Genomic DNA, 20,536 nt, shown 5'->3' with positions numbered 1-20,536 from the left:
GTACGTGAAAAGGTCTGAACTCGTTATATCAGCTTTGTTTGAGTCATAGTCTAACAACCAGGAAAATTCTGACGAATAGCATAAAATAAATTAGTAAGTAATTTTAAGCAATTAATTTTGATTTGGATGAAACAAATATCGTAAGCAGAAAAACGAATTATTATTAACTTCTGTTAAACAACGTTTTACGAATATGTATGTCCTTATGTACACATGTTTCTACGAAAAATATATACATATACATATATCATAAAACAATGGTCAAAGTAATGACCACAACGATAGAGATATTACAAAAATATAGAGAATCAGAAATAAACAGTATTCAAGTTGCATTTTGATATTTTCACTGCTCTTCGCTAAAACTCGAGTTTTTAATGTTTTTTTAGAATATTTTCATATACTCAACTAAAATTATTATACATAATCACATCTTTTTCATAAGTATACGTATTTTCAAGCCACTAAATAATATTCAAAACTACATACATACCAGAACACATGCACATGCCAAAAAGAAAAACTGACAAGGCTAGATTGGCCAACTCATTGAAATAAAAATGATTAAAACTTAACATATTTTATCTTCGAAAAGTCTGAAAAGTATTAGAATTTAGTGTTGAGTGCTGAGACCTTCTGAGTAACTAACCAACATATTAAAACCATCTGGCTTAAACTATATGAATACAGCCACTTTATTAATTTAATATCAACTTTTACTTTTGAAAATATGAATGAATGTTACGCATCTATTAAAGGCATAATAACTTTTGGTTAATTTTGAACAAATGTATGCAACTCTAATAAAAACAGACCAGTTTTGAACAGTAAAAATTTTGTTTGCTGCCAATTTTAAACGCAACCCGTTATTTAGTACTGAATCCATATTTTGCATAACACGAGGATTTCTAGGAACGTAACCCCGTGCTAAGCGAATTTGAATTCTTCCAAATCATGTGTGTGTACTATTTGGCATAAAAACGCAATGCCATTAAAAACATATGCTCTGATCATAATGAGTGTCGAACGTAGGAACTCGAACTTCAAAATAATCCGAAAAGGTTCTTCGATTCCAATCGCACCGCTCGACTTTTTTAAGATTGTTATAATTTTGTTGAAAGTAAACTCATTTAGCTTCAAGACGTGGAGTATCTACATATGTATTAAATAGTTAGTGGTTCTACATAACTTGATGATACAGTGAAAAATTCAATTTCGTTATTGAGAACTTTATTGAGCAAATAGTTTTATTTAGACAATAACTATATATCAATTTATGAGAGCATTGAAAATCGACCCTTTAATACAGGTACATATTTACACATGCGAAATTAATTGCACCAATTTTAATTTTAACCCTTCTACCCTCAAATTTGGTTGCGATCAGATAAAAATTATTTTAATATTTTTTGAGAAATACTTATGTGAAGCAAAAACGCTTAATGCAATCGGGTCTTAGTTGAATATTTTTGAGTGTAGTACTATAGCAATATGACAAATATAGCATTAACATATTTTTGCGGAATATTTTTGGTTTTTGTAGAATTTAGCTATGTTATTGAAGGGTAGCGGGTATCTCACAGTTAAGAACACTTATTTACGTTTTTTTTGTTATTTCCTAATGTAATAAACGTTGTGATGTTTTGTTAGGTGCTTGTTTTTGGAGTATATGTACACACATTCAAAAATTTGTTCTAGAGTTTGAGTTGTTGGTGCAGTGAAATAAAAAATAATTTCTTCTACACCCTATTTGCGCGCAAAACTGAATTGAGCCACTTAATGAAAACGGAGAGGCGTGAAACGGGACACGGCATTTACACTACATTCTACATTCTACTCATCACACAACCAAGTCAATAAAGTCGAGTGCAATACTCTTTGATATAGTTTAATAAATAAAAGGACGGGAGTTATGAAGTCAATTAACGGTGCTAAATATGATTATTTATACGTGTTGTTAAATTATCAACCTATAATGGATAAAGGCGTTCTTTTATATTTTATTGTCGATGTGTTTCAATAATAAAAATTATAAATTGTAATTTACATACGTTTTAATGCTCGTTAGAAGTATTGTAGATAGTAGTAGATAGTAGTAGAAGTAGTAGATATACTATTTGTTGATGTTGCATAAGAGACCTATGTAAGTAAGTAGTCGAGGAATATTTCATAGTCATAGTAGAAAGTAGTAGTAGCAGTGGAATTTGTAGTAGAGAGAAGAGCGTGTTTTGCGGATGCCTGTTTGTTGTTGCTGTATTCAATATTTGTATATATTATTACTTTTAAATTTTATAAAGATGTTTCATTTCGACTATCCGTTTTGCTTTCATATCCCACAAATGGGTTCTACTAAGTACATGAATTTTTGTTTAATTTTTGGAGTAATAGAGAGATTTATTTTTGTTTGTTTTTCGCAAAATTATTCTCAGTAACTTGTTAATTGTATAGTGACGTGTGTACATTTTAATACGAACCTAATCTAAGCATTTAAAATTCTGTGCTAAACCATTTTAAATATATATTTTTTAAACAACGGAATATGAATTACGAATTGATATATTTACGTAATTAGTTTAATTTTTAAATAGAGTATTGTGTATACTATAGCAATGCAAGCTAATTTTATTAATACATGTTTGAATAACATATATAATATATACATATGTATATACTTGACCGAATCAAAATATTTTTTTAGTTTATGCGATTTTATTTTCTTATTGCATCTAACCTTGTTAAGGAAAAACCATGGAACAATGCTAAGATCCTATACTAATAACAATTGTCTGTAGTCTGCACTAATGTACATATAGCATAAGCCAATTCATACAATATGATTTTTGGTTTGAATGATGGTTCTTGGCCTATGAAGTTTAATCCTAAATACATAATTTCAACTTTATACTGATAGTATATTTTGTGGTATGGTAAACAACAATTTGACACAAAATAAACATAGTATCGCTTCCTTTTTTAATAAAAATTTGGATAAAGTATTTGTAAATATGAATTGAATGCATTAAATAATATTCTTTATACGATAACGAAAATATCATAAACAGTAATAATTGTCTGTTAGACGGCGGATTTGTTTTATATCAACTCATGATACATATGTCGAAATTTATGCATTTTATTAGAAAAATTTGTTTGACTTGACCCTAACAGAGACAATTACATATACATACGTCCATCCACTCTATAAAGAAAATGTGTTTTTTAGTATTAATAAGTACAAATATGTACATACATGTACTGCACTTAATATTCCAATGTTTTTATGTATGCCAATCTTTCGATAAAGTCATTTTCACATTCTTGCCATGACTTTCGAGTGTATTGCAACTTATTATTTTACATCTGCATATACATATGTACAGATATTATGTACACGTATGATTATACATATTATTACAAAATGCGTCGGATTTTGTTTGTTTTAATTTTTTTTTATAAATTTCTTTTAGTATACGATCATAATTACATTTTAAGGTATATTTCTCATAATTTCATGATTGCTGTTTTTCGAGTTCATAATGTTTTTGTTGTTTGTTGGGGCATGTGTAAAGTGTGCACTGAATATATAGTATATGTGTTTAGCTGCATGTTGCTTCACATAACATTACAAAGATAAGAAGTTCTTGATGCTTAATTATTGAATTTTTGTCAATTACACTTCAGTCTCTCGTATTGGTTCCGCCGGCTTAAAAATTACAAAAATTAATAACAAATATCCAATAATTACTTTTGATTCAATCGATCGAAATTATGTATTTTTTATATGCCACCAAACGCAAATGAATGAAAACCACATAACTCAATCGAACGGAAAGAATAATGATAGAACGCTAAATTAAACAAATAAAAATTAAAAATTGCGGTTCAAAATAATATGCGTAATTTAATTGTGTCATATATATTGCAAATTTCTTGCACAACGTGAAAAGGTTTAGTCGTAGATTAATTTGAAGCGATTTCAAGATCCTAATTAAATACAAGAAACTAAACGCTGAATGTAAAAGTTTGCATTTCAAGTTTGTCTATTAAATAAAACATTTAATATGCAAATTGGACTGTTAAAAGGTGACCAGTCCGATTATTACTGTGTTCCATATAAAAGAGGAAATATGCAATATATTTCCGTTTTACATAGCAAAAATAAACAAAAATAATAATTTGGGGAATATTTTCAAAATTCACTTTTTTTATTAAATATTCTAAAACAGATTATAAATCTAGTTCGTAGTATACATTCAGTTTCTACCAGTCATCGAAGTATTTTATTTGAATAGCAGAATATTGCACGAATAGATATTTAACTAATTATTATGAACATAGCCCTGTGGCCTGAGAACATCGTAAAATTAATAAGATTGTTGGAAAACAATTATAAAAAAACAAAAAAAAATAAGCATAATTTAAGGTTGTATTTTGGATCGGTCAGTTGGATTAATGACATTATGAGCAGATTCGGATACAGGGATTTATTAGATATTCTAATGCTACGATACACTGCTGAAGATAACAATCAAAGTTTATGATTTCTTAACTTATGGTATTGGCGTCTTCTGCTTCATAGCAATTGAAGATTTCTAACGGTAATACACACGTGAACACACACTTTAGAATATGTACATAAATACGAGTATATATAAACTAAAAATACTTGTGAATATAGTTAATATTTTGAATGTTGTACTGCACTTTGAATTATAGTCAGAACTATAGTACGAGTTTAATTTTAATCAAAACAATACACATATTATTGAATACAACATGCATTCCAATATAAAACAAGTAAGAAAGCTACAGTCGAGTGTGCTCGACTGTGAGATACCTGCTACCCATTTTGAATAAAACCAAAATATTGGGGTATTCTTCTCAAAATATTCCAAAAATACTACAAAATACTAAAAATATACCAAATGGTACAATATACCAGATTGTCAGCCAAAGCAATTTAGACCCCTAGTAACTAGGCGTTTTTGCCCATACAAAAGTATTTCTTTAATAACTTCGACAATTTTTATCTGATCGCAACCAAATTTTCAGGTCTCACAATTACTATAGTTATTTTTGTATATACTAAAATTCGCTGGCTTCAAAAATAAGCTTGTTATTCGATTTTTGTTGATTTGCGGGGACGTGGAAAAATTTGAAACAAACTTGATCTGCGTGCAATATATATCTTAGTCTCTGAGATCTAGGTGTTCATACGGACAGACAGCCAGACGGATATGGCTAGATCGTCTCGGCTGTTGACGCTGATCAAGAATATATATACTTTATAGGGTCGGAGATGCCTCCTTCTACCTGTTACATACATTTCCTGCCGGCACAAAGTTATAATACCCTTCTACCCTATGGGTAGCGGGTATAAAAACTTAAAACAAATAAAACTAGACTTTCTGATATATATGTATATATGAACATAAACGTTGTTGATTGTGCTTAGTCATCATTGATATACACATTTGTAGCTATCACATACATATACATAAATAAATATGCATCCCATCATTGGAAATCAGTTTCAATTTGGGGTATTTGGGAACGACTTCAAAAATATTTAAGAATATAATCTTTCAATATAATTTATATGTGGATTAATTGTTAGAAAATATTTTTGTATATTTCTGAAGTATATATATATGTTTATGAAATAATTTGGAAAATGCGTCGCTACTACTCGAATAACAAAAACAACAAAAAAAACAGAAAATCATGAAAATAAAAACAATAAATGAAGCATAAGCATTGACTTGTCGTGAATGTGGGTTAGGGGAGGATTTTAAGGAAATTGCAGTGTGTAAAATTGAGGCATAAAACAAATATTGTCTATTTGCCAATAAATTAGGTTGATATACACTTTTCTTACCGGTACAGAAATCTGGAGTTGAGTTGATTCACGCGTATTGTGTTATAAATGTATATATATTCATTCATATATATATAAATAATATAAATATACGAGATTTGTTTTGGTTGTTTGGTAAATTTAGATAATACGATTTTCATTTGATATTTTTAAAGTTTTTATATTTATATATTTTTGTGGAGTTTTGCATCATTTATTCATTCATTCAATCGTTCGAGATTCGATATTGGTTTTAGGCATTTTTGAAAGGAGGGCGAAAAATATATGAAATGAGTATTATAAATTTAAATAGTATACAGTTATTGGTTTTCTTCGTGTATATTTGCAATTAGTTCTGTTAACTGAAGTGGCATGAGCTCTTCACTTTTATATACTTACTAATACTCTTCTCAATTATATTTTTAATTAGATTTCAAAATTGTTATTTCCATACTCAGAGCTGTTTTCTTTAGCTTCTAGTTCTAGTTTTCAAGGCCGTTTCTCATGATTAATTCTTAACAATCGGTTTACATCTGCTTAGAAATTGATCTACCCGAAGAGAAGCTGAAGGAGAAGAAACAACAGCTTTTAGATAAATGCGAAGAGCCCTGCGAGAGTTCGTTTTACTATATCGCTAATACGTTTGACGCTTTTCAAAACATTATCGAGGAAATATTTCTTCAGTTGAAACTGTTTTGTATCGAATTAGTTTGAGTGACATTTTCAAATTAAAAAAGCAAAAACATGTGATACATAGAAGTGCTTTTATTCTTAACAAAATTGTATTAAAACTTAACGCTCTGTCACGTTACAATGCATTGAGAAAACCATATTGTTTTTATGTGACCAAAAATTAAATATATCGCTAACAAACAAACGCTATATCGAGACATTAAGAAGACGCCGCTCAATCGGATAACACCAAAACTATATTGTATTGAGTATTTTAAACCTTGCTTTGTAATTTTACATACGTAATATCGTTTATATTCAAATTATTTTAAAATACATTTCAAAGAGTATGCTCATATTCGGTAAACCGAAATAAAAAAAAAAATTTTGTTGTTTAAGTTTTGTTACTTAAAAATAGATTTACATGCCTATGTACTTTAGGTCTACTTAAAGCTTTTTAGTATTCTGTTCGTATAATTTAGAGTATCTGCATGCTAAAGCCACAGAAAAAAACAGAAAATAAATGTGAAATAATCCGCTTCAAAAATCGAGAAAACTAAGCAAAAAAAAAAAACATTGTTTTATTTAAATTGAATTTGACTGATACATTTTGGATACGTTTTTAAAATAATTAGTATAAAAATTATACATATATGTGTTGAGTTGAGTTTTAGTTGTGTTTCTATATATTTTGATTCGTCGATTCAACTAAATACAAAATAATGTTTTATTTTTATTTCAATACCAAAAACTTAATCCAGATAATCAAATTTCTTTAATAGTATTTCAAGCGAATAAGATGACAATGTCATTTGATTTTGGGATTGTAGTTACATCTGAATTATAACTTTTTGATATAGCAAGTGGCGACATTGTCAACAATTATATTTATATTTATTTTATAATCATCTGATCATGTGTATATTTAGGGTATCCATCGAAAATGTCTGCCATAACAATTAACTATAACTTTTTAATTTGATCATATAAGCATTCAAATAGAATTTAAATTTTTGTTAAAATATCACAGGAAAACTTTTTGATAAATTCGTGACAAAGATACGAAGAACAACAGCAACATCAACAGTTGGACTGAAGATATCAACATTTACATGAAAGGATATAAGACAAAGATAGAAGGGCTTATAGAGAGAAATTTGAGAGAGTAAGAGTGGAACAGAGCGCGCAATCAGGAATAGAAGGAAAAATGGGACAGAAAATGTTTGATTTTATTTAACTAAATTAAAGGTAAATCGTATTTACTTTTTTTAAACAAGCACTAAAGTATTTCAAGCTATTCAAAAGTGTTTAATTTAAAATGTAAACTGATACTATTATTGTGAAGACTAAAGTGTATTTTATTTTTCTAATTTTGGGACATTAACGACATTAATTATCTTGATACACAATTATTTTTGATTTTACAATTCCAAGTTAAAGCAAAATAAATATTTTTCACTTCAATTTATTATTTTGATATATTAAAAACATGTTATTACGTATAGAAATAATCTTAATTTGACTTAATTAAAAAATAATCGACTCAAATATTTAATTTTTATTTTCAAAAATCGTTGAGTTGAAAAATGTAATCGTATGGAATTTTAATATTAAATTTACATGGGGTCAGGTCAGGAAGTCATATGAAAAGGTATCGTTAATCTATTAATAATATATAACCCTACACAAAAGCTAGAAATTTCACGCCTACTTTCATAGAAACGACTTATGACTTTTATTGTATACTACCGATTAATTGGCGAAAGAAGGAATGGGACGGGTGGAACCTAACATAATAAATACTTTCACAGTTGTCAATAATAATTGACATTGACATAATAGAAATTTCATTGATCATGAAAAACATGAAAACGAAATCAAGTCATATTAACGGGATCACTGAACAATGAAATATTGCATAAAGAAGCTACAAAAAGTACAAAATAAGAATATATATTTAATTGTACGTTTTAGTTATGCGAATGTGTGAATATTAAATTTTAAATTAAAAAATACATTTTAATAAATTAAAATAATAAAGCTAATAAAAGTAACAAATATGTTCTTGAAATGCAGTTTGTGAACGGCACAATGACAACTGACATCAACTGCTGCTTGAAATTCTCAAATGAAGTGTCACTTGACAATTTAATGTAATTACAATCACAGATAAGCAGTTATGCTCACGAACCGTTCACATACAGCAAATTGATGCAGTGGTTAACATATTATTGCCTAATGACATATTTTTAATGTTGTGTAAATATTTAATTCTGTGTTGTGTATATCGAAATTTAAACAAAATATCCTGAGTTATTTATACCAGAATCTATGAACATGAATAATATGGGCACATGTTAGTATGTTAGTTACTATGTGCCCATAAATTAGACATATTAACATAGATACTTTTATAGAAATGAGAATCCAACTCAAAATATGTACAAAAAAAAAAACGATACCAACTATTTGTTTTAATTTGATAAGTAATATATTTAGGGACTCTATAAACATGGAAATCTGGAAAATCAACTTACTTGAGTTTGAAGACGAGTTAAGCCTCGTATCCATAGAATTTGTCCAGCTCGCGGCTTTTTGTCCGAGTCAATAGAATCGAAGCGTTCCTCACCCAAATTCATAGCGTCAGTGTATTCCTCTGGATGTCCGCGTCCCCAACTGAAAATTCATTATTTAGTTATTCAATCGTTTTGAGAAATAAGTAATAAATATTATTTAACTCTTATCAATTGTTTAATAATAATATTACGACAGTTATTTAATAGGAACTATATGGAAATATTAAAGTAAATATTATTATGAAAACTCGGAGATTAAAACAAGTAAGAAAGTCACAGTAGAGTGTGCTCGACTGTGAGATACCAGCTACCCATTTTATATAAAAGCAAAATATTGCGGTATTTTTTCAAAATATACCAAAATACTAAAATATGCCAAATTATATATTTGGTATATCGGTATAGTATCACACACAATATACCAGATCACGGCACAATATACCAGATTGTCAGCTGAAGCAACTAAATTCCCTTATAACAGGCGTTTTTGCCCATACAAAAGTATTTCTTTAATAACTTCCATAATTTTTATCTGATCACATCCCAATTTGCAGGAATCACAATTACTATGGTTGTTATTGTATATACCAAAATTCGATCTAGCTTTAAAACGATGTTAATTCGATTTTTTGATTTGCGGGGGCGGAAGTGGGCGTGGCAAAATTTGAAACAAACTTGATCTGCGTGCAAACATAACTGCTGTCGAAAAAATTATAGCTCTATCTCTTATAGTCTCTGAGATGGACATGGACATCGACATGGCTAGATCGTCTCGGCTGTTGACGCTGATCAAGAATATATATACTTTATAGGGTCGGAGATGCCTCCTTCTACCTGTTACTTACATTTCCTGCCGGCACAAGGTTATAATACCCTTCTACTCTATGGGTAGCGGGTATAAACAGTCGATTTTATACTATACTACTATTTACTACTATTTAGTTAATTCACAAAGATAAATTAAAACCATTCGTTATATGAGTGTTAAAAGTATTATTAAATGATTCTCGAAGTAGCATTGTATTTGATTACTTACTTGAAATTCTTATGGAGAATAGTCTATACCCATTTAATTATAATTTAATAATAAAATACATAAGATCTTAAACCTAATTTAATTTTTGTTCTTGGCTTCTTTATTATATTTTTTCTCATTTGTTGTTAACACAATCCTTAAAAACTCAATGTTAGTCAATGTCAATAAGCTATGGTAGTCACAAACAAATTTTTAAAAATTTTACGAACTTTTGATATTTAATTAGGCACCAAGATGTGTTAAATAAATATCAATATACGAGCTTATCATTTAATATAACATGCCGTGCGATATAAGCTCTACATGCAAATATACTTTGATTAACAATCATCTTCGCATTGAAATAAAAACTATAGTGTATTAATAAAGCATCGAAAAATTTATGTAATGAAAATCACCACTAGGAGATATATATATATATATATATATATATATATATTAATATATAATATGGTTTGGCTCAATATTATTTTACATAATAATATCTACTCACGATAGAATTTTAGGTAATTTTCGTGTAGGCACTGAAGTGATTAATTGTCCCCAAACTAGTGTACCGATTCCGAAGAATATGCACCATAGCCATTGATCAAGAGACAGGGCTTTTGTTGAAAAGCCATTTTACCATATTGAATTATGACAACCTAGGATTTTTCAGCATTAATAATTTTATCATTAATATTATTTGCAGACATTCCAGACTGTAACACATTTTTATTACATACCTGTGAAATCATTGTAAATATCCATATAGTATAAAATATGGGATTGGTAAAAGTCCTTCGACTACGTTGCGTTGTCCGTGGATTTTACGGGCGTTAATCTCATTAAACAATGTCATCATAACAAATGTGTTGAAAATAATAGTAAAATGTTGGGTTGGTCCAGCGTTTAGATCTTGATTCCTTCCAGACTCTATATCCAGAATCAAGTCACCTAATCAATTAAATAGAATAATGACAGATACTAGCCCTCATATTTGCCTTAACTTACCGACAAAAGTAATCCAAATATTATTACCAGTTGATATAAGGCCTGCCCCAAAATATTTTTCATCATTGTGCGTGATATAAGTGGCTTAGTACGACCATAAGGTTTACGTAGTAAAGATCTGGCGTTGGCACTTCCGTAGCCAAAGCCAGTGATGCTAGAGTGTCCATAATCAGATTTACCCATAACATTTGTACTGCCTATAATACACACAATTCATTCAAAACAAATTAAAAGTTTAAAAGTACCATGTACCGTAAATAAAAATTAATGTTGCGATTATATAAAAACGATCGGCCCTCGTTTCATTTAATTTTAATTTATATGATTTTATAATGCTGGATTTGTATACATTTTCTGTGAGACGACTTGTAAGATAGTTCCAGTATGCACGTCAGTGAAGTATTATTCTTAATATTTAATATACCCAAAAAACAAGTTAATAAGCTCGACTGGGAGATACCCGCGGTATTCTCAAAATATACTACATCAAATTTGTATGTCAATATAGTACCACATTCAAAATATACCATAGGCGGCACAATATACTAGATTGTCAGCCAAAGCAACTACTAAGTAGGCATTTTTGCCCATACAAATAACTTCTTTAATAACTTCGACAATTTGTATGGGATCGCAGCCAATTAGCAGCTATTATTGTATATACCAAAATTCGCAATCTACCTTTAAAACGCTTGATATTCGATTTTTGATAATTTGTGGGGCGGAAGTGGGCGTGACAAAAATTTGAAACAAACTTGATCTGTAATACCCTTCTAACCTATGGGTAGCGGGTATAAAAATATTAAAGGTTATATTTGGAATATCGATATAATATTAAATTCAAAATACGCCATAGAGAACAAATGTACTAAAATCGATTTAAGAAGGCCGAAAATGCGTGACAAAAATCTAAAGCACACTTGATATGACGCCTATAGCGGGTTTAAAAATCATAAATAATCGTTATAAATCTTCCTTTTTTCCAATCAAAATAAAAATTACTAGCTTTTTTAGTTATTTGATTTTTTTTTTTTTTAAGAGACTTACGCTTTGGTAGACACGATAGTGTTAGTGGCATTAATATATATAGTGATAGTTAATACCAAAACAAAAATTATATTACATAACGATATAATATCCTTTATTTTCCACTTATATATTACTGGGCCATTTTTGTTATTTATAAGTATAAAGAGGACGCGGGCAAAGCTATGAGGGTACTGTTTATTCTATGTGTTTAAATGCGTACGTCATTTGAAACCCACATCATTAAATACTTATATCAAATTGTCCAAATGTAAATGTATTACTTTTTCCAAATTAAGCTTTATGAATTTTGTTTATGTAATTTGAGAACTTACCTTTAAAGGGGAGTCCTGTACGGCACAAGCTCCAATAAATGCAACAATGACGGCTACTACATTGACGGTCAACTGAAATTGCAAAAATTTTGCTATGGAATCATAGACATTGCGACCCCACATAACAGCCTTGACTATGCTACTGAAATTGTCATCAGTGAGAATGATATCTGATGCTTCTTTAGCCACATCGGTCCCCGCAATACCCATTGCAAAACCAACGTCGGCCTTCTTTAATGCGGGACCATCGTTAGTACCATCGCCCGTAACAGCAACAACTTCCCGATTGTCTGTCACCGTACTGTCAATCATACCTTTACCAAAAGTAATTAAAAACATTAATATGAATAACGTAAAATAATGCATATAGATTATATGAAGCTTATTAGGAGTTACAAACCTTTGACTAGCGTATATTTATCAGTTGGTGATGAACGGGCTAGAACTCGTAATTTTGGCCAAACTTTGTCAATCAGATGTTGTTGAATCTATAAAACAAATTAATTAAAAAGTACTCACACACTTAAATTTTATTTTTTAATCGATACTTCGGAGCTATTAAATGAAATTAGGTTTGTTGTTTCGGCACGTTAACCTAGTTCTCAAATTAAAATTTTAATCTTACAATATCTAGAACTTAGCTATCAAAATTAGAGTTTTTCTATTATTATATGTTATATGTATATATGTACTTAGTAATTGTTAAGATTTGCTCTTTACTTTTGTAAATATAAATGCAAATGCAAATGCAATTCTATCGAATATTCCCACAAATTCAGTAGAATTTATTATTTTTTCAAAACTAATCCAGTATGAAAACGTAGTTTGAATTAATATCATAGGACACATTATGTACATCTTACTTACATCGCCATTCGTATCGCGAATTCGCCTATTAAACTCTTTACCCTCTAGAATAAGGAAGTCGTCGTTTGGTTTCAAAATACCACATTTACTGGCAATTGATCGAGCTGTATTGATGTTATCACCAGTTACCATTCGGACAGTGATTCCGGCACGTTGGCACTTTCGTATGGCGTCTGGCACTTCTGGCCGTACCGGATCCTCAATACCAACAACACATAGACAAGTTAAATTTGACATAATATTTTCTTCGTCATCCCAATTTGGTTCTCCATCGATGTGCACCTCATTAACAGCCGCCTTTCCCGGCACAAAATCGCGATAAGCAACCGATATTGTGCGCAATCCATCGCATGCCATTGGTTCAATTACTTCGCGTATTAAGCGTTCCTGCATGTCACGTGTAAATTTCTCTAATGTACCCTCATGCCCGTAGATAAATGAACATCTGTAAAATGACGTAAAATACAATAACGATTTTGAGGAACACTAACAATATATGTTTTTCTCAGTTTTTAACTGTAATTGGGTCTACGTACTTTTCATGATAATCTCTGAAGCACCCTTTGTGTACAATCGATAGCCACCGTTGGGTCTGGGTATTACAGTGCCCATACTCTTACGCACTGAGTTAAAAGTGTAAACTCGAGTAAATCTATCCTCGGGTATTTCATCGCGAATTGATTGATATTTAACTCCTAAGCCCTGAACAAATCCAAGGAGGGCACATTCCGTCTTGTTTCCCACTTGAATTGGCAAGTCGCCGGGATTGTGGCCAGGCTACAAAAACGATAATAAATTTGTATATAGAGCTTTATATGGAATGTTATTGTAACTCACCATAATGTTGGAAGTATATGCCGAGTTTACAGAAATGCCCATGGTTATTAAATTGCCTACTTGCTGTGGTATATCGTTGAGTGTCGGCAGTACTTTACAAAGCTTTTCACATATATATGATTGAACAACGGTCATCCGATTTGTCGTAAGAGTACCAGTTTTATCTGAGCAAATTGCTGTCGCATTTCCCATTGTCTCGCAAGCATCTAAGTGACGTACCAAGTTATTATCTTTCATCATTTTCTATTAAAGAAAAAAGTAAATTATCTTTAAGAACTGTCATAATAAAAATCCTAAAGACAATATTGTCGAATTTAGAGAAACCATCCTGGAAAAATAACTTTACTCAAGGATTAATTTACTATTTTGCTGAGAAAGAAAACGTATGTCTATTATCATATTCTTGAGTTAGTGTTATTATCAGACATCGTCAAGGGTGGGAAATTTCGACACTCAACTCACACCCATAAATTTTGAGTGCCGGTGCTACTTAGCACTCGCAAACCGAGTAAGAGATACACACTTACTCAAAATCATGCGAGTGCTGCGAGTATGAGTCATTGTCATACTCAGGCCTTTCTTGCACTTGCACCCGATCATTTTAGGCACTCGGCTTGTACAAACTTGTGTCTTGCCGGTGGTTGTTCTTCGTGCAGCCGATTATTTTAGACACTCGGCTTGTTGACACTTGTGTCTTGCCGGTGGTTGTTCTTCGTGCAACCGATCATTTTTGCACTCATGACGAAATGACTTGTGTATTATGAGTATCTGTTCAAATTCTGAAAAACACCCAAGTGTTTTGCTCAGACACCCAAGTGTTTTGCTCAGACACTCGAGTGTTTGATCAGACACTCGGGTGTCTGAGCAAATATTGCACAAATTTGCAAAATACCCTTTTGTAATTATATAGGCATTTACTATAGTGTTATAAACAGGTAATAAAATTTCTGATTTTCCGGTTATTGATGAATATAAAAACCCAAAACTCATAAAACACTTAATAAAACTGATTAGGTGTATTTTTACTTGTTTTTGTTCCTTTCCAACATATAAAAATTCTTTAAATTTAATTTTTATTAATTATATATGTATGTAAGTCATCAAATAAATACACTACACAAAGCCAAAAAAAAATTTTTGGAATTTAAATTTTCAAGAAATAAAATGAGTGCAAGAACAGCGCACCAGCAATAACAAGAACAATACAAAAAGCCGACGGCATTTCTTGCATCTCAACATGTACATACATACAATCGTGCCGGTCCACTAATAATTTTTTTACCAAGTGTATCGGATACACTTACCCATAACCACCGGCACTGGCTTTACCCGAGTGCATAGAATCACCGATCGCAAATTGCCGAGTATGCCTCGGCACTTGCACAATAAGTGTCGGGCCTTTCTTGATACTCACACTCATGAGTATAAGCCTTTCGATACACTTATGCTCATGAGTATAAGCCTTTCGATACACTTATGCTCATGAGTATAAGCCTCAAATTTAAATTCAAATTTAAATGAATCATTTTATATCAAAATTTAATTTAACCAAATTCAAATTAGCTTTCAAAATCCGCTGCCACATCTATGGGTATCTTATCTATGGAGTACATCGATATACCAAATATAGCAGTCGACATTTTGTATTTTTGCAGAATTTTTGATATATTAATTTGGTATATTCTAAGAATATGGTGTAAATAAAAACTAACTTTTTACTAGTTAAATTCAAAATGTGAATCATGGAATCATCTATACTATATATACTAACTAATTATGATTAAGTTTGTCATGCAGACTATTGTAAGATCAATGACCAATCATCTATTTAAATATGAATAACAAAATTTATTGTTGCAGACATATTATAAAATGTACTATGATATATAGATATATTATATCTATAGACCAGAGTGTGAAGGGTAGGTAGACGATAGTTTACACCTCAAATCATAACTTGAAGATTATATTCAAAGTAATTGTATTTAGGCTCAAACAGGCTCATTATATTTGAACAAAACGAATGTGAATAAGTAAGAAAGCTACAGTAAAATATTCTCGACTGTCAGACCGCTACGTATTTTGAATAAAAGCAAAATATTTTCAAAATAAATCAAAATAATATACCAAAAAGTACTAAACAAAACATATATCAAATAGTATATTTGTAATATTGACATGGTACTACATTCAAGATATACTATAGACTGCAAAATATACCAGATCGTCAGCCAAAGCAACTAAGCTTCTAGTAAGTAGGCGTTTTTTCCCATACAAAAGTATTTTTTAATAACTTCGACAATTTTATCTGATCGCAACTAAATTTTCAGGAATCACAAAGACTTTAGTTATTATTGTATATAACAAAATTCGTAATTGCGTAATTAAAAGCATTGAATAGTTTAATTGAGTTATACCTACCTTAACGGAATAGGCCAGCGATAATGTAACGGCCAGTGGAAGACCTTCTGGTACTGCCACAACTAATACTGTGACACCAATGATTAAATGTTTAACCAAGTTGTTGGCGTAAGTATTTTTCCAAGGTTTATCATCGATAACAAATGTCTTAATGCAGAATTGTATAATTAGAATAATGACGGTGAGCACAGCAATTGTCGAACCAGCATATCCAATTTGTATTGCCAACTTGGTTAGCTTGGCCTGCAGCACAGACTTTTCTTTTTGTGGCCAGTTTCAGCAGCGGATGATGACCTTTGCTGCTGAACATGATTTCCATCCGATTCTGATTTAATTCCGTCATTTGTGGCATGTGATTGCGGAGCATGAGATGTTGATTTCGTTGGGGCTTCACCTATGTTTGTATAGTCCAACAACCAGTATAAAGTTACTTTACATTGTATCCAATTTTGTTTCGTTTGCTTAACTTTTTATAAAATTTAATAATAAAATGATTATATATATTCAACTGCATGTTGTAGATCTCTAGTTATCGTTCGGCCTCGTTATATTCTCAAGTTAATCGCAAAAAAAATAGTTAAGTAGAATGTATTTCTATTACATTTAAAATTTCTATGAACTGTGATGGAGATAGACATATACGAATTTAAAAAGAATAAATTCAAATAATGAAACATTTGGATAGTTATAATTATTACTACGTCAAACATTTTATGAGAAGTCTTTTACCGAATCTAAATAATATTAATAGAACAAATCTCACGGTTAATCGGACCATAAGAAAGTTCGTTTTTCGTAAGTCTTTGAGACTATCGACCTTTCAAAGTAATTTTTAATTTTATAATAAATATTAATTTAGAAATAAAAGGAAATTGTTATTTAGACTGATTCATTAATTCACCTGTCTGGCTCTTGTTCTTTTGTTTGTTCGCCTTTTTAGCTTCTGAATTATTTAAAATTTAATGATTTAATTTGACATTTCAATCAAAGTTTGTATTTGTATCAATTAATTTCGTCCATTCAAATTAATTTTATATTGTGTTTTTGGTATTTGGTAGTAGATTGGTTGGTTGATTGATTGGTTTATCGGTTTGGTTGTTTTTATTTTGATATATTTTTTTAGATAGATGAAGGATTTTAAAGGTTGGTGTCAATCAATTCACGTCATGCATATCACGTATGACAATTGGAATATGGAAAAATAAAACAAAAACATAAATGATATAATTAATGATTATTGGCAGTAGTCAAATCCACTTATTAAGTAGACATATATACATAAATGGATACATATAAGCATTTCCAAAATGAGAAACGTGAAGCCTTAAATATAAAAAATATTGCAAAAATGAAAAAGTTTAAAACAATATTAGTTAATATTATTTCTTATCCTTCTTTAACTCGGAAATTGTGAGTTACAGCGGTCTGCTCAATTTCATTAGGATGAAAATAAAAACATAAGTAGTCTCGATTTGACAAGATTTCCGATTATTTTAAAATGTGTTTTTTGGATTTTTGTAAAAAATGTTCTATAAAAATTCTATTTTATACTCATTACTTCGTCTTTTTCATTCGTACACATACACCTGTAAATATCCCCACACAACATCTAATGAAGTGTTAAAATGATCATCGTTATAATCATAACTAAATATATGTAAATAAATATATAAGAAGTCACTATAGAATACAGTATAAAAATAATTACAACTTATCCAACATAAATCAGCATTTAATGCACTTGACAAGTCACATCCAAGCTTGTACGTTTAAAAGGTTAAATCAATACTCTCAATCCGAGATTTATTTCTGAATACACGATACAGCAAAATATTAAACTGCTACAAGCTAGCAAGCCATGGATCGCAATAGATTGGATTGTATAGGTTCAAACACAATAAAGAAATTTCTTAGAGAAGGCAGCTACAAGTTCGAGTGAAAATTAAATTTTTGGTTGGAAAAGAAGTGGGTACAATAGATCTCATGGGTAGCAATAATAGATTGCTGTAAATTTAATCCAAAATATAAATACATGTATGTTGAAATTAAATTAATTTTTTTAATTTTGTATATTTTATGAAAATTAAATTATTATTCAATGGACACAACATAAATAAATCCAAGAATTAAATTTTCATAATATTAAAATAATCAAGCACGAAAATTTAATGCATTGAAATTTGAATTTCTAAAATTATTCTCTCATTTTCTTATTTTAAGTGTAAGTTACATTACACATGAATTTAAGGACATAATATTACAGTTGAAGTCCATTGAATATAATAAATAAATTATATTCTTATTTCGAAAATTTGTTCATATTTATACTTTTTAAAAAGTAAATAATAAGCAAGCTTACCTTTTTTCATTTTTTTAATTTCAGCTTCCTGTTCGTCGACAGCGGCACCAAGTAAAGTGAATATTATACCAGCTTGGGAATTTACTCCAACAGCTGTAACAATCATTTTACCGCTGCCCTCCATAACGTGTGTTCCCGATAGTACCATTGGATCACAATCAATACCTTTTTCACCTGATCTGATTCACCTGTGAGTGAAGATTCATCCACCTACATCGAAAATAAAGATTATCATCAAATTAGAAAATTTGAGAAATATTCACCTTAAGATCATTGCTTTGTATGAGGCAACCATCAGCGGGTAATAGATCACCATACTTGATCTGAGCAATATCACCAACAAGAATGTCACCAACTGATATTTGACATACTTCTCCTCCGCGGATTACAGAGAATTTATGCTCGCCTTCAATGCGGCTCTGTAGTCCACGGAATTGACGCTCTTTGGAATAATCATTGAAAGCCGTAACAATAACCACGACTATGACCGATATCAATATGGCCAAACCCTCAATCCAACCATGATGTTCATCTTCCTCTTCTAGTACAGCTGCAGTAAAATAGCAAACAATTTAGCTTTGATATTTTGGTTTAGAGATGATACTTACGAGCGTCTTCGTCGGCAGGTTTATAAAACGATAAACCAAGTGACACTAAGGCTGCAACCTCTAAGATAATTAATGTTACATCTTGCAGAGCTTCCCAGACGAGAGTTAAAAATGTTTTTGGTGGTTTCGGTGGGATGACATTGGAGCCAAACGTTTCACGTCGATGTTCTTCATCAGCTTTCGATCCGCTCAATCCTTCATTTGGAGAAGTATATAGTTTTTGCACAACTCATGAACTCCCCAAATTCACTGATTTTTGCTACCCCTTCCCTGCCACGATGCTCCATAAGCTCGCGTAATTGTTTAAGTGATATCCCATATTGTGCCGGTCTTCCATCGATTGTGGCCATTGATTATATCTGAAATAAACAAAATAAATATATTTTATTGTCACTGTCTATTCACTAGAGCATTACGGCAAACCTTTTTTAAATGTATAGTAAGCATTATTAATTTATAAATAATGTAATTGTGATAAAAATATTTATCCAGCGAACTTATACTGTTTTGTTTTTATTCAAAATGGTTGGCGGGAAATAACTGAGCCAAAAAGAATTGAGTCAAACTGATCTGCTAAAAAAAGAAGCAAGTGGACTTTAGGAATTGATTAAACTATTGACACTTTATGATACCCAACAGTACACTTTAAGATGGAGGAAATGGATATTATTATGACATGAAAACAAATAGAAAGCTAAAAGGTAAGAAAGCTAAAATCGAGTGCAGTCGACTGTGAGATACTACCGCTATCCATTTTCAATTAATCCATATTATAAGAATGTACCGAAAATAGTAAGTATACCAAAAGCTATATTTGGTAAACCACTATAGTACTTCATTAGAGTACAAAATATACTAGATTGTCACTCATAGAACGTAAGACCCGATTGGAATAGGCGTTTTTGCCGTACAAAAGTATTTCTTTAATAACTTCTACAATTTTTATCCA

General features: G+C 30.4%; 1 protein-coding gene and 1 long non-coding RNA gene across 2 annotated transcripts in view; one reads left to right on the top strand and one right to left on the bottom strand.

Moving 5' to 3' along the window:
• LOC133846995 (plasma membrane calcium-transporting ATPase 2) overlaps positions 1 to 19,977 on the bottom strand; it is a 26,287-nt gene extending 6,310 nt beyond the window's left edge. The window contains 22 exon segments of the mRNA XM_062281703.1: positions 5,879 to 5,890; positions 9,067 to 9,205; positions 10,635 to 10,758; positions 10,761 to 10,785; positions 10,867 to 10,916; positions 10,919 to 11,077; positions 11,131 to 11,250; positions 11,253 to 11,331; positions 12,496 to 12,809; positions 12,896 to 12,983; positions 13,363 to 13,807; positions 13,895 to 14,139; positions 14,200 to 14,442; positions 16,621 to 16,886; positions 16,889 to 17,014; positions 17,522 to 17,563; positions 18,980 to 19,150; positions 19,153 to 19,189; positions 19,243 to 19,529; positions 19,588 to 19,809; positions 19,812 to 19,832; positions 19,835 to 19,977. Of these exon segments, the coding sequence (XP_062137687.1) occupies positions 5,879 to 5,890; positions 9,067 to 9,205; positions 10,635 to 10,758; positions 10,761 to 10,785; positions 10,867 to 10,916; positions 10,919 to 11,077; positions 11,131 to 11,250; positions 11,253 to 11,331; positions 12,496 to 12,809; positions 12,896 to 12,983; positions 13,363 to 13,807; positions 13,895 to 14,139; positions 14,200 to 14,442; positions 16,621 to 16,886; positions 16,889 to 17,014; positions 17,522 to 17,563; positions 18,980 to 19,150; positions 19,153 to 19,189; positions 19,243 to 19,529; positions 19,588 to 19,809; positions 19,812 to 19,832; positions 19,835 to 19,937 (3,318 nt within the window). The 5' untranslated portion in view covers positions 19,938 to 19,977.
• Positions 4,981 to 16,934, top strand: LOC133847004 (uncharacterized). The gene is made up of 2 exons (XR_009895111.1): positions 4,981 to 5,052; positions 16,530 to 16,934. It is a non-coding gene; the product is annotated as an uncharacterized LOC133847004 (long non-coding RNA).
• Positions 19,978 to 20,536: the final 559 nt, after the last annotated feature.

The sequence above is a fragment of the Drosophila sulfurigaster genome, chromosome 4 (assembly GCF_023558435.1).
Source record: "Drosophila sulfurigaster albostrigata strain 15112-1811.04 chromosome 4, ASM2355843v2, whole genome shotgun sequence".
Taxonomy (NCBI): Eukaryota; Metazoa; Arthropoda; class Insecta; order Diptera; family Drosophilidae; genus Drosophila; species Drosophila sulfurigaster.
The sequence above is the reverse complement of the archived record's forward strand: the minus strand, read 5'-3'. Positions and strand labels throughout refer to the sequence as shown.